Here is a 16,028-nt window from a genome sequence, read left to right on the forward strand (position 1 = left end):
CATAAAACACACACACACACACACACAGCCCCAATTCGTGTGCATATGATAATTAAAAACAACAATAAAGCACGAGCAGAAAAAGCGCGCTCGAAAAATGCGGAAAAACACACACGAAATTTGAATAAAATCCGAAAAAAAGGAGTTCAATTAAAGGAGAAGGAGCAGAAAAAAAACAATAACAGAAAGCCCGGCGTAAACACAGTCGGTTGCACTTGAGTAATTTCATATAAAACATAACCAAGCAGAAAGGATATTAATAAACCGACATAAACCCGCTCTCGCACACAATCAAGCAGTGCAAGTCAGGGGCGTCACAAGGACATTTGAAGGGGGGTTAAGGGACGCCTAATTTCTGCTTGTAAATCACAAAAAAATAAATACATATAAAATTATGAGGGATATAATTTATAGTTGATAAATCACAATATAATATTGAAATACTAAAGGTTTTATAATACAATTTAAATATTATATCGATGTTACGGATGCTTACAAGTCAAAGGATATACAACTTTTTTAATCGATGTTCTTTGTCATGATCAAGTCATAAGGATTTTTTGAGGGGGATTGTCGAACACCAAATCCTAAAATGAAATTTCGATATGTATTGATATATATATAACACCAAAAAATAAATATAAAAGCTTGTAAGCGATATATTTTATCATTGATAAATCACAATATAAAATGTGGTAAAACAGTTTCGATATTATTTCGATATTATGGAAAGTTTAAAGATATACAACTTATTCAATCGGTGTTCTTATTCAAGATCAAGACATAAAGACATTTGAAGGGGGATTATGGGATCCCTAAACCTGAACTCTTATAATGGAATTCCGGTATGTTTGTATGTATATCACTCATCATTGATAAAACACAATATATAAGGTGATGACACGGTTTAGATGTTCTATCGATTTTATGGATCTTAACAACTCGAAAGCTAGTCAACTTTTCCAATCGATGTTCTTGGTCAAGATCTCTAATGCAAAATTCGATTTTTGTATAAACTGATGGAACCCCCACTCCCCTTCCAAGGACGCTCATGATCGGTCCCGCACACACACTCCACACACTCCACACACTCCACACACATCCAGACCCCGACCGAAGTGGCTGACATTGGCGGCGTTGTTGTTTCTGCATTGCCATCAAGTAAATCAGTGTCCAATGTGTAAATAATTTCCATTCGAATGAGCAATTGTGCATTTTTAACCCACACACTCACACACGGTGCACACGCACGTGGAATTCTGGATGCTGGATGCTGCGCTTTTCATTCGCAGACATCGACAGACATCGTCAACGTTTAAAATCACATGAAATTTTATTAAAATGAAGTAAATACGGTGTAAACGTGCTGATAAAACGGTTCGTGCTCAGCTGTGTGGAAGGAGGCGGCTTGGGGGAGGGATACGGCGATGGCCAAGGCGAAGCTGCTACACTGAGCGAAACTGGAAGAGCTAAAGGTTCCCAGAAGGTATTCGATTTGAATTTCAAAATTTATTGAAGATAGAGCCCAGTACCTAACGTTAGGAACTGGTTACCAAAAAGGCTTAAAGTATATTAACTTCAATGGTTCAAGAACCGATACAAGTAGGTTTTAAAGCTTGATGACGAATGGAAGTGTTGAATTTAGTCTTGGTTAAATTATTTCGTTACTATTATGTGGCTCAAACCCACATCTCAAAAACTATTTGCGATTAAAGTCAAATCATTTTTATCTTTAGGGGTTTTGGGTTTTTTCCAATTTGAAATTTTTTTTTAAACAATTTTTTTTTTTGCATCTGTTGATATTGAGGTAGGGTTTTAGGTTATTATCAACTCAACTGTTACGTTCTGGTCATGATATATGATATATCAGAAATATATACATAGGTTTTTTTGGGTTCCTTATCACAGTGTTCGACCCATCCAGACGGCTTTCCCCTGACAAATACCGTATGCGGGTAGCGCATACAAAAGTCGACCTGTGTTGGGCGGTATGTTGCTGTTTGGTGGTGGGAGGTGGGAGGTGGGCGGCGTTTGTGAGGAGGCGCGGCACTTCAGAAAATCGCTTATGTAAATATGTCTTCTGCTGGCCATCTCTTTCTGACCTGCTGGCTGCATTGTTGTGGTCAGTGGACGCTGCTCTGTTATTAATGACATTGCAGAATGCTGGGAGATGTTTGCCATCGCCACATGGAGATGATGATGATGATGATGATGATGGTGGCGATTCCGATGCTCTGGGCCAGTTAACCGTTATTTAATGTGTCTGTAATTTTCGATTCGATTCGATTCGCAAATGTAATTAACTGTAATGCTGTAATGCCGGCATTTGTGCGGCCCTCTCCTTATCATGGTCCCCCAGCCTTTTTCCGTGTATGGTCAAGTGGGGTCTCGGGCGGAGAGTCTTTATCTCCGTCTTCAAACAAGCAAATTAAATCATCAATTATTATCATCGCACCGGCGTTCACTTGTCCAAGTGTTGATCAAACAACAATTGACACAGTTAACCAACAACAAAAGCGGCGAGCTTAATAAATATCCATCGCTCTTACGGTCCGATTGATTGGCTCCGTTTTCCTTTGATTAATTAATGAGCATCGTGGAAGAGCAGTGCGGAAAAGTTAATCAAGAGCCGTTTGCTATCGAGCACTTGTTATAAGGAAGAGAGAGGAATGTTGAACGGATATAGTATAGGTACTCTTAACAGAAATCACAGGAGAAGTAGGATTAGAAACATGAAATTAGTGGTGATATTAGAAGGGGAAATATGTATAACTACCAAAAGATATATTTACCATGTAATAATATTATTATCATAATATCCGATAGAAAAATAAGCTATACACATCGGTATTATCGTATTAATAATCTTAACAGAAATCACAGAAGAATTAGGATGAGAACCATGAAAATAATGCTGATATAAGAATGGGAATTATAATTATCTAAAGAGCACGTATTACCAAATAATAACTTACTATCTTATTAGCATTATTATGTCATCAGATAGAAAAGTTAGCTATTTTAAACACATCGGTATTATCGTATAGGAACTCTTTACAGAAATCATAGAAAAAGTAGGATCAGAAACATAATATTAATGCTGGTATCAGAAGGGGAAATATATTTAACTAAGGAACACCAGTTAACCAGATTATTACACACTACATTATTGTTATTATGTTATCGGCTAGAAATATAACCTTTTTCATACACATCGGATCCGTTCGGGGCATAGAATACTTAATACATCATCAGTCTGTGGGCTACTCTCTACATCTTCATTGAGGCAGCTGCAGCAATCGAGACTTGCATTCTTAAGACTGCGTCCACAGTCGAGAGCAAACTGCAAATAAAACAAATAACTCCAACTGAACTTGGCTCGCTGATTTTGCGCTAATTAATGTGTTTTCCACAAAATTAGCAATTTGCGCGCAAATAGAAATTGCAGTGATCGGAATCGGAATCAGACTCGAAGTCTCGGATCGGATTGGAGCTGGCTTGGATGGCGCGGAGAAACGAGTTGTGTTGGTCACCAACTTTGAATGGCAAGCAGCTGCCAAAGGGGCAAACAGGGGCGTAGAGATGGCGGTCGAGGTGGTAGAGGGGTAGAGGGGGGACGGGAGTGCGGCCGGACGCACAATTAATTAAGTTGACGTTGACGTTGGTCGAGCTCTGCAACTCTGAATGCAACTGAGGCATGTGAATAGTTACGGACACAGATGCAGATATGCACAGCAAGAAAAAGTGTATTCAAACAGCAAATACAAAAATTCCCGAAAATATAATACAAACACAGAGTTAATCATACTTACCCCATCTATGTATAGTTGATCTTCTACTTCATAACTTTGCACATATCTCGCAAAATGTTCATCGTGTTATTGATGGTATGGATTTTGTTTATTTATATTTTACTTCTAATTTTACCAAGATCTTTAACTTTGGAATACTTTACTTGAGAGATAACTCCCAGAAATATAATACGAGTTAGAATAAAAAGCCCAGAGTGACCAATACCTATCCCCAGCTATAGTTGATCTTCTAGTTTATAAACTGGCACAGTTCTGACAAAATGTTGAAATATATATATTTCTTTTACAAAGAACCAAGAATCTTAACTTTGGAATAAGAGTACAAATCTAGCTGAACTTGTGAGTAAATTTCCGAAAATATCATACATGATAGTATAAAAGGTCCAGAGTAACCCCTTCTTATCCATAGCTATATTTGATCTTGTAGCTGATCATTTTGTTCAGATGTCGCAATGTTATTATGATGGTTATGGATATCTTTCTGCCAAAAACTTCAACTTATGAGCTAGATACTTAGTATACTTAGTATTGGAAGAGTTCTTGGTAGTTAGTACTACACTAGCTCAAAGGCATAAGTTCTTGGTAAAGGCCAACAAGTAAATAGCAGCCCATTTTCGCCCAGTGCCCAGCCACATTCACAGCCCCATTGCAATCGTCTAAGAATCAATGTAATTAGTGGCTGGACTCTGCGGACAGAGGAGCAGCAGGTGCTGATCGTGAGGAGCTGCCTTGAGGAGCATTTCCTTTTGGTATCATTTATGATTAGGTGGCATGCCGGCAGTTAACTCAGTCGAACGGAGTCGCATTCGCAGTCGGAGTCGACCGTCCGCTCAAAGAGCCAGCGCAGCAGCCATCGTTTAATTGCAACCGCCACGCATTTGGCCAACTGCAACTGCAACTGCATCCGTTACCAACATGGCCAAGTTAATTGAACGTAATTGCCAGCCACTTGAGAGACGGGCAGCGAGAGAGCCATCGGGCTCGGAGCGGAGTGTTAAAGTCTAATTGAAACTGTCAGATGGGGATGCTGGGGCCGGGGGTTACGGATCAAGATGGGCGCTGTCAAAATGCTGCAGGTGTGGGCCGGATGGCGTTCCTAAAACTGAAGCCTTGGTCGAGTTATTGAATTCCAGTACCATATACTTCATTTCTTAAAGCCAAACTAGTGATCCTGAATATTTAGTGATATCTTGATAGGGATATTTTATGTTATTTCTAATGATTGGATCGTAAGAAGACTCCTTTTCCTTGTCAAATCTAATTCTCCCAGATGGTATCAAAAGCTAATGGGTTTTTTGCTAATGTTCTAGTCTAAATATTATAGAAATTATTATTATTATTATCCTACGTCTTCTGTTTGATAAGTCTTTGCAGGAGATTATAATCCAGATCTTATAGCCGAACTACTAAATCCTGCATTTTTAGAAATGTCTTCACGGGGAGGCTTAAGTATAGTATACCTAATGTTTAGATCGCTAAAAGCCTTTTCCTTGTCAAAGCTAATTCTACCAGATAGTAGAAAAAGTTTTGATATAGAAATGTCGAGAAAGTATATAAGCAGGCTTAACATATGCATTTGTTCTCTAGCTATCCTAAGTTTTTTGTACGATTAGGCTTTGCAGAGGATAATATTTGGGGATCGGTTTTATATACACTCTTTTTGTGGCCTATCCTGATCGGTGAACCACTTCTGGCATTCTCACCCGATCGGAAACCCGATCCGCTTCACTTGCCGCTCTTATACACACATATATCTTCGGCGATTTCCTCCTAGCGGATAATCCGATGGCTCTGGCATCTTTCCCAGCTTGTCTGCGTTCTCCCCTCTGTTTTTGGACCGATGTGACCCGATCTGCTTGGCGGATGCTTTCACCTAATTAACGCCGCTTCATGGCAGTAGTTGCAACTGCAAGCTGCAAACTGCATTTGGCATTGTGAGGCAATTAAGCTCTATTTGAAGTGGACTTTAACGACTGCACCCAGAGTTAAGTTTAGTTTACTTGAGTGCAATGGAATGGAGTGGAGTGGAGTGGAGTGCAGTGGAGTGCCGTAGAGTGGAGTTCACTTTGGAGAGCCTCCAGATCGGATCGGATCGGATATTAGCGCTGTGGGCTTTGCACATGACGTGTGCGTGTCGCCATCCTCCTCGTGGATGCTCCTCAGTCCATAAAAGCGCAATTTGTCGTAATTGTTTAAGCAGAAAGAAATAACAGCGAACGACAACAAAACGACACAAGGCATAAAACAACTTAATAAAAATTCCGCTGCTGTGTCGTACATCGTTGGCATTATATTGTCGAAGGAGGGTCGAGGGATTCGGAGGCAGTTGGTGTAGTCGGGTTTTTGGCTTAGTTTCGCCACGAAACACTCGAACCCAACCCCCCACCCCCCACCGAAATCGAAAAAACACCCAGTAACAAATCAAAATAAAACGCACAGTGTGGCGCTGACGGGTCGAAGGGTGTGATTCTCGGGATTCCTCGGAATAAATCTCACTTAGCACTTGTGCCTGGGGATACCGAGGAAGAAAGGCTGCCATCAAATGCTTACAAATAGATTAACAAATAACGGCAACAATAACTACATGTAGTACATCTGCTGGCTACCGCCTCCATATGTTGCCACACCACGATAAACAACGTGGCAGCAACAACAAATAACTGTAGCAAGAACAATAATATAACAACAATTGGCGGAGGCACAACGGCAAGTCGCATAAATCAAACAAGCAATGCGGGTCGATAATTGCAGGGGGCGGCATCGAAATGGGGGTAAATTGTTCCCCCAAAAGGGGGATGAGGAACTGGAGATGAAGGTGGAGCTGAAGCTCATGCTGCATGTGGCAGCATTTGTTTTCGGATCGAAGAAACAACAATATGATGGGTCAATCGATGGCACTTCTAACGGATTCGTAAGTGGTTCGAAATCCGAATGGGCATCAAAAACTATGGTGTCCCATGAACAGGCGACAAAAATATAGCAGGTGAAATGGAGATTGTCATGGGAAACTTGTTGAAACACACAACACTATGGTATACAAACAACAGGCGACCAAGTTATGTTACACAGAAAAGCAAACATGAGGATCAATTTGATATTCGCATATCTTCGTGTCTAGATATAACTTACACAGAATGTCTTTAAAATTTGTAGATGTGATGGATCCAGGTACTTATTATATAAGTAATACGTATTATATAGGTAAAAATTCTATCAAATCGAAAAAGAGAGAAAAGAGCGAGAGGCGACCTAAAATACTCTCGGTAAGAACGAGACAGCAATGTTGGAAGCTCTCCGAAACAGAAAAAGAGAAGTGAACCTGTTCGTATCTAGAAATACAATACTAAATTTTTTCAAAATGCGTAGATGAAATGGATACCAGATACCTCTTATGTGTCCAATATGAATGTTGCTTACCTATTCCCTATTTTGGACTTTAAAAAATTTCTCAAATTGGAAAAGAGAGAAAAAAGAGAGAGACGCCATATTGCAAACTCTCCGAAATAGAAAAAGAGAGTGCAAAAAGCATATTAAAGCTATATTCTTTGTATCTAGATATAATTAATGGGCGGATACCACATACCTATTATAATATGACTTACTACATTTTTCGTTCTTTCAAAATTCTCTTAAATCGAGAAAGAGAGAAATGAGCGGGAGTAGCCAAAATCTACTCTGAGCAAGAGCGAGACAGCAATATTGGAAACTCTGAAAAAAATTTACAGAGAGCAAATAGCATGTGAAGATGATACTCTTGTATCTAGATAGAATGAATACCAGATACCTATTATGTCTAATATAAATATGGCTCTCCTACCATTAAATTCTGTTCGTTAACCAGTCCACAAAGATCCTATACTCTCTTAAAACAAGTTTATTAATATTGCTCAGAAATATCCCATATGATTTCTGTGCAATCTACCTGCTTGTCGCCTGTTCAACTGAACTTTTGGAGTGGGCAGGACTCTGGATTCGATTGCTGTCAATGACAGGACCAAGTGTCGCCCTGGATGCCTCTTCAATGTCCTTTTCCCACACCGCCCCCTCGTCGCAATCAGTGTGTGCATTTGATTTTGATTAGTATTTATGGCTGTTTAAGTACGTTCGAGAGGGAGCCCGCAATTACTCGCAATGGGAATTTAATTGTTGGCTGGTCACTTGAAGGCTCCTTTCATATTTCACCGGGGCTCTCCCCTGAAAGTTTTTAACCAAAAAAAAAAGCCAGAACAAAAAGAAAGCGGGGGAAACAATATAAACGGCATAAAACATGTCCCAACCGTTGCAGGACTTTTTGCCTTGTTGCGCAACATGTTTCCATGCTTCCCATCCACCTGGAACTCGGTTTCGTGCCTGGCTTTTGGTGACCATTTCACCATTTCACCATTTCACCGCCTTAACATCTCGCCGCCCCATCCACCTTCGGACCTCGTCTTCGTTTGCATTTTTATGGCATAAAAATTAAAAATGAATTTTGATTGTTTTCTTGTTTTTCTTTATATTTTATTTTAATTTTCCCTCTCGTTATTTATGCCTGCTTCTGTATTTTTTGTTTGTGCCGAGGTCCTGGGCTTTGTTTTAGTTTTCATGTCGCGTACTTGACGTTTTTCATTTCTTTTTCTTTGGCTTTTTTGTTTCTACCTCCGCCTTTGTTGCTGGTAATTTGTTCTTGTTCTGCATAAGTTTGCCCTGGAAAGGGGGTGGGAGAATGGGTGGTGGGTGGTTGGGTGGTTGGGTTGTTGGGTGGAAGCCTTGCATGGCCAAAGGACATTCCAAATGGAATTGGATGCTAGCGAGCGTGTATGTGGCGGGGTCTTTCGTAATCATTTCCATTAAAGATATTATCCTGTTTAAGGGAAAACTAAAAACATTATTTCTTAAGCTGCATCTGTTAGTATAAAAGGATCGGAAGATCCTTACCCTCCTTACCCTTTGGCATTTTTATTCGCATAATTTCATTATAAATATTTCCTCTGCCCGAGCTTCGATTTTCCAACGCTGCGTATGCAAATTAAATTTACATTTATTTTTCGTGACTCGATGCAAATTTGCGCAATGCGAGACAGGTGGTGTGGGTGGTGGGTGGTGGGTGGTGGTTGGAGGTGGGCTGGCCAGAAGGGGGCGTGGTCCTGCCTGTCTCTACCGCTGCACGCTCAGCACGTTTATTCGCACTTAATTCGCACTTTTTGACACCTTTGTGACCGAACGAGACCCCCTTTGCCCCCGAAATAACCAAAGTCCGTAAAGTAAATATACAAACTCCGCCGCTGTGCCCCGCTTCACATGTCAGCGGCATAATGTGCAGAGGATGGCGCGAAAAATTATGCAAAATAAATTAATTACCAATTAGGGGTGGGGATGATGCAGCACAGCTGTTGTCCCTGGACTCCAGCCCTCTGACCCCCGCGATTCCCCCCATTTTGGGGGGTTGCAATCCCGCTGCCGCTGCTGCGTTTGTCACATGAGCCACGCCACTAATTAGTGTCATTAAAAGCGCTCCACACGAGAGGAGAACCCTTGAGCGAAGGGCCAACCCCTTTCGGCCAAGTGAACGCAAAACGTGACACAAAATTGCAGCGGCCAAATAAATAAACCATAAACATAACCGACCGCAGAAGGAAATCAACTTAATTCCAAGAGGATCGTTCTCTTGGCCGGGCCAAGTGGCGGGGAAGAAGGCCAAAACAGGGGGGTTGTGGCCTGGCCAGTAAGCAAGTAACTTCCGTTAACTTGCGTGCAAACCCGTAATTTCCAGGGGCGGGCGACCCCCTTGCCTTGTCCCTCGGATTGGGGTTAAAAAGGGTTTAAGTTGCCACTAACTTGGGTCACATGCATATGCATAATTATAGAGCACCTCGTCCGGAACGGAACGAACCCCTCCCTTTGCCTCCCCCCGCCACCGCCCTGCTCCGCTTAGCAAACTAAACTGTGAAAACGCCAGAGGGGCTTTTATAAAGAGGCCCGGGTATTATGGCACTGACCGGAATACGATGGTACGCCCTACCCCTGCCCTTTCCCCTTTCCCCTTCCCCGAACCGCCCACCTGGCTGGTGAGATTTGAATATTGATTGGCTTTAATGAGTGTCGTTGGTCGCGCAATTAGTTCGGCAGGCAGTTTCGTGGGGCCCAGGGAAGCGGAAATGTGGGGTGCTCAGGGTGGTTCCGCAGGCGGAGGAACTCTCTAATTCTCTGTATCTCATCTAGACTTGTCTCTAATAATATGTTAGGCCTTTCTTGTCATTAAAGATTTTGTTCTTTATTAAATATCACATATGATTACTTTTATATGATGGATACAAAAACCATTCTAGTTCTTTGGAGCTGTTGTGATCACATAAGTTAAAGTCCTTTCATAGCACGCATCAACAGCACAGAAAGAATATTTGGCAAAAATTAAAAGCTGCAGCCTTACTAGCTCGAATTCCGTTATAATTCCTTATGAAACTTACAGGGGTTTTGTATATATATACACAGTGAAAATTCTTACCTTCTCATCTGAGTTGAAAATGTTCTTAAAAATAGAACGACATTTTTGAATTGAACATGTTTTTATTTTGAAGTTGAATTGGCGGAATTTGCATAGTATATCTCAACAAATAAACTATAAGTCCAGTCAGTAGTGTATATTAATCAAAAAGTGGTTAAATAAACTCAATTTAACTTTTCTCTTCTCACTATTTCGTTCTAATAATGAGAACATTGATACCAAAATGTACTTTCACGGTCTTTAAGAACGAATGTTCTCAATTCAAGAACAATGATCTTGGATATTTCTCTCTGTGTAGATTTCTTGGCAGTGGCGGATCCAATATTTGGTTGTGGGGTGGGTATAAAAAAATATTCGTTGAGTAGAAATCAAAAAATTTGAATAAAATACATAATACATATACTTTTTAAGCCCGAGTGGGGGAACCTACCTCCCGTGGATCCGGGCATGTTTCTTGGTATAATCTTGGTGTACAGGACCGCTCTCCATCACAAAATCCCCGAATCCGTGCGCTTAAGGACTTTGGCTAAGCACTGGCCGGCGCTAGATTTAAAGTCCTCGATCGCCGGGCGCGCTCTAACTAAACTAATTACATATCAGTCAGTCAGTCAGTGGGTGAGTCAATCAATCAATCAAGCTGCCAGCAGCAGAGAGATCATTTGCCAGGGGCCTATCTCCGCATCGGGCCAAAATTGGATGCAAATTGAAAAGCATTTTGTGGGAATGTAATGCATAAATTAATTGAGCGGGCTCACACAGAGAGAAAAAGCGGGGACCGGGGCCGGCGAAACTATGAATCTGCAATGAGTGAATGTGGCGGGAAGAGGCGGCCGCCTGATAAAGCATTCATGCAGCCACGCCCACCACTAGTGGCAATGCAATTGAAAATGAAAATCTAATATGGACGCGAGTTTCCGCGCGGCGTTTAGCATTCGATTGCATTTGTCTAAACTAAATAACAATGCAGTCTGTGCGGGCGGAGGGGGCGTGGTGGCGTTGCATGTTGCAGCTGCCAAAATTGAGTTTTGATGCGCTGCATCCTCCATCTCCAGGCCTTCGGTCCCCCAGTCCTCCAGTTCAACAGTGCTCCAGTCCAGCAGTGCTGTTATTGTTTGAAACGTCGCGTTAAATTTACATAAATTGATTTGATTGAATTTTTATGAGTCGGCGGTGCAGTCCAGGCCCAGTTGTCCAGTTGTCCAGTCCAGCCACCCACTCTGGTATTCTGGAGCTCTTCGATGGCCGGCGGGCATCAACCGCTGATGACTTTTCGACCCCTTCGGCGGGCAGGGGGGATGGTGGGCAACCGTCTAATTAAAGTCATTTCCAGCAGCTGCATAACCCCTCTACTGGCTCTTTGGGCCGTGGTCAAGTCGAGGTCACAGTTGGCGCTACATGGCGCAGGGCTTAATGCGAGCCATTTGGCCCGGACCCGGTCGTGGGCAACGGACAGCGGCCAACGGACAACGGACAACGGACAGCGGACACGGACGAGGGCAATCAGCGAAAAGAGGGGCGGCCAAAAGCAGAACCAGACACAGCACACATTGTGCCCACCTTCTGCAAGGGGCAGTGAACGATGCACAGCGAGAAAAATCTTAATCTAAAATCTAAAATGTAGTTAGAGACAATTTCGGTAGCATATAACAAAATTCCTTAAACTCAAAGGTATTTTTTCATGTTTTTAAATGAAAATTCTGTTGTTAAATGTATTATATAAACTTATATGATCTTAACTTGCATTTAGTTTATCCTGAGAACGTGAAAACGCACCCAGGTTTCAAAAATCAGTTTAAAGGTATAAAGATGTAATATTCATATAATTATTCTGTAGAACTTCGTTTGCATGGAACAATGTGCTCAAGTGTGTGGATTTCTTTCAGTGTATCGAGTGCAACATGGCCGAGGCATTGCATATTTTTAGGGTTTCCCCGGTGCTTGCTGAAATTTGCACATTGCAACAAACTATTTAGCAATGGCAAAGGTTTGGGGGGCGCCAATTTGTCATAAATCTCGTTATTTTAAATCGTCGCTTGGCATTCCGCGAAATTGTGTGTGGGTAAATGGGCCCTTTGTTTGTATTGATTTGTTGTTGGCCGTTTGCTTTGTGGGTTTCTCTTAACGGTAACTTTATCGTTGGAAAACAGTCAGAGTTATTATTTTGGGGTCTATAGAGACTATTTAAGCCGGAGGGAAAAAAGAAACATATGCTTCATATCAAAGTCCTTATGACTTATTATATAAAAGGGTTATAGAAAGGCAGCTCAAAACTGTTATATTCATTAAAAATGTGAAGTAATGGTAGGGAGAGAAGGTTAATCAAAGGGAGACGATCGGTAACCTTGTGTTGGGTAGTTGGCAGCGGCCCTTTCAACCAGGCTCGTTGGTCTAGAGGTATGATTCTCGCTTCGGGTGCGAGAGGTCCCGGGTTCAATTCCCGGACGAGCCCAAGTGGATGTTAATTTCTTTTTTTTTTGCAAATAAGATTAAATGTTTTATTGACGGAAATTTGCATAGCTGATGAATGTTTAATGTTTTGAAAAGTTTTCCAAACCGACTTTCAAAGTCAACTTTACTTGTAAGCCCAAAAGTATGCCTCATTTCGCAATATTTTTGCACAGCTGTCAAGCGCCGTTACTTTTCGCTTAACGATGACACTTGAAAGATCAGACTAATAACAGAAGTACCAAAATAAGTGTGTTTATGCAAAAGTAATATCATATCATATCATACGATGTTTTTGTTTACTTTTGGTCGCATAAATATTATTTGGCTGTATAAAAAAACTCATGTGTATATATTATTAGAATGTGTGTAAATTGTCAGTTTATTCTAAATTGATTTGTTTTATTTATATCAATTGGGCGGAAATTTATACAATTTTTGACCAAGCGCAGTAGGCCTTTTAAAATAAAAAATGTCAAATAACTCTCATTTACGGAGCCGGGACTTTAAAGTCAATTTTATATATATATAAGTTTGAAAATACATTCTATTTCAATTCTTGGGGTAAGAGTCAGACAGTTTAGCATTCTTTTCTTTCATATTTTCTTAGTTTAAGTCTTGCTAAGATATTACAAAGTGTACCTTTTTGGGGAAAAGCTGTTCAAATCCGATTGAAAGTGTGCCAAATATTATCGACTTTCGCTGCTTGCTCGGCATTTCTCAACACTGGTCGTGAAGACGCGCGATCGCTTCGACCATTTTTCGCCGGATAAGTTCTGGGAAAATTAAGAAAACCACGAAATGGAGTCCCTTTACAACGCCAGTGTGCATTGCGAAGATGAAGAGCGCATTAATTTCTACAACTTGGACAAGTTCTTTGTGCCCCATGTGCAGGCCGAGGAGCTCGAGAAGCAGGCCATACTTCGGCAGCCCGCCTGGCAGGAGCGCTATCATTGGGTCCTATCCCCGGTCTCCGACTATTCGGAGGATATCAGTAGCATAAATGTATTCAATAATACCCTTAAACTTAGATCACCCCACTGCAGAGAACCCCCCAATAATGCGTCAATCTCCTCCCGTTTTTGCAGATGATGACTATGGACATTACCAAAACCGAACCCGGACTCGTCGGGCTTTCCTCCAACCAGCAGCAGCAGCAGTCCCAGCAATCCAACACCGGCATGAACAGCGGTGGCCAGAACAACGGGCCCAATCCCAATGGCAACGGGAATGTGGTCAATGTGGTCAACTCCGGCGGAGCCGGTGGCGGCAACAATGGCAACGGGAATGTCCAGAGCATCGCCGCTGCGGCCAACAACAATAACAATAACAACAACAACGGTAGCCAATTGTGCGCAGGATGCGGCAAGCACATCCAGGACCGCTACCTACTCCGCGCCCTGGACATGCTGTGGCACGAGGACTGCCTCAAGTGCGGCTGCTGCGACTGCCGCCTGGGCGAAGTGGGCTCCACGCTGTACACCAAGGGCAACCTGATGCTCTGCAAGCGGGACTACTTGAGGTGGGTGTAGTTGACTTAGCCGTACATATGTTACCTATCCATAAGATAGGATAGTGTGTAAGCAATAGTTAGAATGTAACTTGAAAGTATTACAGCATAGTTCATATATATAAGACCCGAGTACTGTCAAAAAGGGGAACTAACTTAAAGAGACTTAGAAAACAAAGATTATGCATTAGATGATCTAATTACTTACCAATTCTGAAAAGCTATTGCTTATATTATACCATAACATACCGAATACCACCCTGAACCAACTCGGTAGAACTCTATGATGCTTTTAATGTAACTTTCTAAGATTAATGTAAAGAGTACCTAGTTTTATAGAAGGAAATTCGAGTTGTTTGTCTTATAACAGAAATTTGAATGCTTCCCTAAATACATATTTTAAAACTAACATTCCCATTCTTCTTCCGCAGATTGTTTGGCAATACAGGCTACTGCGCCGCCTGCAGCAAGGTGATCCCGGCCTTCGAGATGGTGATGCGCGCCCGCACCAATGTCTACCACCTGGAGTGCTTCGCCTGTCAGCAGTGCAACCACAGGTGAGCATCGAACCCACCTTATTCACTGCTTCCACTGCCCCATTGCCCATTTCCATCATCCGATCGTCCATCATGTGGGAGCGACTAATACCCGGCCAGCAAACGTTTTCGCATGCATTTTTATGGGCAATTTGCACACAGATTCGCATTGGAGGTGGCTGCATAAATCCTTTTTTAATCTTTGGCCCATCGTGGCGGGCCCAAAGTGGCACTTGAAGTTTTATTAACGTGCTGGCAGGCAGCAAATTGCCGTCGTTTACAAGCTAACAGCAAAACAAATGGGGTGGGAAACCCCTTTAGTGTCATACGTTTTCTATGAAAGCCGCATAAATTTCGCATTGAACCGAACCCTTTTGGGTGCCATCAAGTCATCGCCCAGCAAAGTTTTCCACGGCCTCAAATATTTTATTGGACTTGGCCAATCCCTGAAATGTCACTCTGGAGAGCTTTAAACTGCAGCCCGGCCGGTGGATGGGGCTGCGTCTCATTCTTCCCTTTGGTCAGCCATTCCGCCTCGTTTCGTTTGGTTTGGTTTGGTTTCGTTTTCGTTTCGGGTTTCTGCATTATTAATGAGGGCGCACATATGCCTCCGTGGCTCCCAGTCCACGCAAACCTCCGGCATAGTCGTCGATTGTGCAACAAGGGAGCGAACATTAAATATTAAAAATGCCGCCACACGGTGCTGACTGGTAAAAAATATTGAAATAAATGTTAAAACATATTGGCATATTGTGAGAATCGTCTCCACCCGTTGGGCCACCGCTCCTTATCCGGATCTCCCTGCCTTTGCTGGGCCTTTGTTTTCGCATTGCCTTTAAAAATGTAACAGGAGCGTCGAACTCAGAGGCCTCCTAGGTGGCCCCCTCCTGGCTGAGGCACCATTATGGTTAATTTTCCTCAACCCGTTTGACTTTATGATTGCGCAGTTCAAAGTTCCACGATCAATTATATAAGATTGCCGGCTATTAAGGGCTGCTATATGGCTGGTAGGTCGGTCATAGGTTGTTAACTCTTGTATAGGAAGCTTAAGATTGTGGTTGAAGGTTGGTATAATGACAGGACCCCTGGAAATACAACGGTTTGTGAACTCTTTCCCGCAGTTATTGAGAGAAAAAAACAGGACACATTCCCCCCTCCTGCTGCTAATGAATTTTTCACGTAAATTAATTCAATTGCCGAAAAAATCCATTGAGGCGTGGCCGCATGGCCAGCGGCTGCTC

At 42.2% G+C, this 16,028-nt stretch overlaps 1 protein-coding gene and 1 non-coding gene across 2 annotated transcripts in view; both read left to right on the forward strand.

Moving 5' to 3' along the window:
• Bx (LIM domain-containing protein Beadex) overlaps positions 1 to 16,028 on the forward strand; it is a 67,050-nt gene that overhangs the window by 47,218 nt on the left and 3,804 nt on the right. Inside the window, 2 exon segments of the mRNA XM_036820126.3 lie at positions 13,830 to 14,263; positions 14,683 to 14,808. Coding sequence (XP_036676021.2) covers positions 13,830 to 14,263; positions 14,683 to 14,808 — 560 coding nt within the window.
• TRNAP-CGG (transfer RNA proline (anticodon CGG)) lies at positions 12,674 to 12,745 on the forward strand. Its single transcript has one exon. It is a non-coding gene; the product is annotated as a tRNA-Pro (tRNA).

This window comes from Drosophila suzukii, chromosome X (assembly GCF_043229965.1).
Source record: "Drosophila suzukii chromosome X, CBGP_Dsuzu_IsoJpt1.0, whole genome shotgun sequence".
In the NCBI taxonomy this organism is placed as follows: Eukaryota; Metazoa; Arthropoda; class Insecta; order Diptera; family Drosophilidae; genus Drosophila; species Drosophila suzukii.